General features: G+C 30.4%; 1 protein-coding gene across 1 annotated transcript; it reads left to right on the top strand.

Moving 5' to 3' along the window:
• Positions 1-6: 6 nt before the first annotated feature.
• LOC109588054 (uncharacterized) lies at positions 7-867 on the top strand. Its single transcript, XM_020004248.1, has 5 exons — positions 7-157; positions 207-223; positions 322-367; positions 427-486; positions 537-867. The coding sequence occupies exons 4-5, from the start codon at positions 430-432 to the stop codon at positions 864-866; spliced, it is 387 nt and encodes a 128-aa protein (XP_019859807.1). The 5' UTR covers positions 7-157; positions 207-223; positions 322-367; positions 427-429; the 3' UTR covers position 867.
• The last annotated feature ends 325 nt before the right edge of the window (positions 868-1,192 follow it).

The following is a 1,192-nucleotide window of genomic DNA, read 5'->3' as shown; positions in this document are numbered from 1 at the left end:
ATTTAAATATGTTTGTGCTAGCTGTTGCCGATCAACACCACCTCATTACATAAAACTTTCACCAGCAAATCAAACTTTAGTCTGTTGCGAGAACAATACAACTAAGTACAGACTTCTTACTGAACAAGAGGAAGTTTGGTTTAAAGACACCAATCAGGTAAAATTTAATATTTCAAAAGTATTATATTTATTAAGATACTTATTAGACAACAGAGAAACCAAGGTATTTTAAGAAATTCAAAGTCACTGTATGATTTGTGTATTATTATTATAACATTATTATGGCTTTGCAATTAATTTATTTTATTTTGTTTTTTTTAGTTTAAGCAGAAATTTTGTGAGTAGCAGTCGAAGAAAATCTACTAAAGTATGTTAACAGCAAATTAATACAAAATAAGGTGACAGCATATACTTTTCTACCTATAGGTCATGTCAACTCCAGCAGAACCTGATTCATTTTCTATGCTGCCAACAGACACACACATTGTAAATAAGTATTTTTATTTGTTACTAATAATTATTATTTTATTATTTAGCAACAAAGCCTAGTAAATGATCCAGCAGATATTTTCCAGTCACATATTATTGAATTATGTGATATTATCAGTTCTGATGTAGTGGCAGTTTGCAATGCTTGTGTTTCATTTGAACTGATTGGGCCCGAAACTCGTTCTTATATCATGACAGCCAAAGGAGCATCAGATTATGAAAAGGCTACGAAACTTCTTTATGATATTGAATTACAACTAAAGTCCCGTATCAACAAGCAAAAATATTTGTCTAATGTTATTGAAGCTTTTTTGTGTGTTAATAATTCTAATCTTAGTATAATTGCTGAAAAATTGAAAAATTCATTTTTGTACTAGACTGGTCGTAATTTGTTATTATTTTAGATTTGTAATTCAGTTTTTTGTGAAAATTTTGTGAATCTATTATTGAACTGCGCATGCGTAGAAAATAAAAAAAAATTTAGTATACATATACGGAAAGAGCTGAGTTTACTGAATCAGATTACGGATAGAACATGGAGGAAAGTGGGTCGGCAGAAAAGTCAACCAGAGAAAAGAAAGACATATCCTTTGTAAGCTACCAAGAACTGATCCTTACTAACAATAACAATAGGAAGATGCTGACATTCCTTTTGAAGAAGAAATACTACGTCATCCTTACAGTGTAAAGTGCGGATAAAGTA

Source organism: Amphimedon queenslandica, unplaced genomic scaffold, assembly GCF_000090795.2.
Source record: "Amphimedon queenslandica unplaced genomic scaffold, v1.1 AMPQUscaffold_12311, whole genome shotgun sequence".
Taxonomy (NCBI): Eukaryota; Metazoa; Porifera; class Demospongiae; order Haplosclerida; family Niphatidae; genus Amphimedon; species Amphimedon queenslandica.
Note: the sequence above shows the minus strand (reverse complement) of the source record. Positions and strands in the feature narration are given on the sequence as shown.

Coding starts and splice junctions, on each gene's coding strand:
- LOC109588054 (XM_020004248.1), top strand. CDS start 430: ATGTCAACTCCAGCAGAACCTGATTCATTTTCTATGCTGCCAACAGAC. Junction 487..536: donor TGCCAACAGACACACACATT/GTAAATAAGTAT, acceptor TTTATTATTTAG/CAACAAAGCCTAGTAAATGA.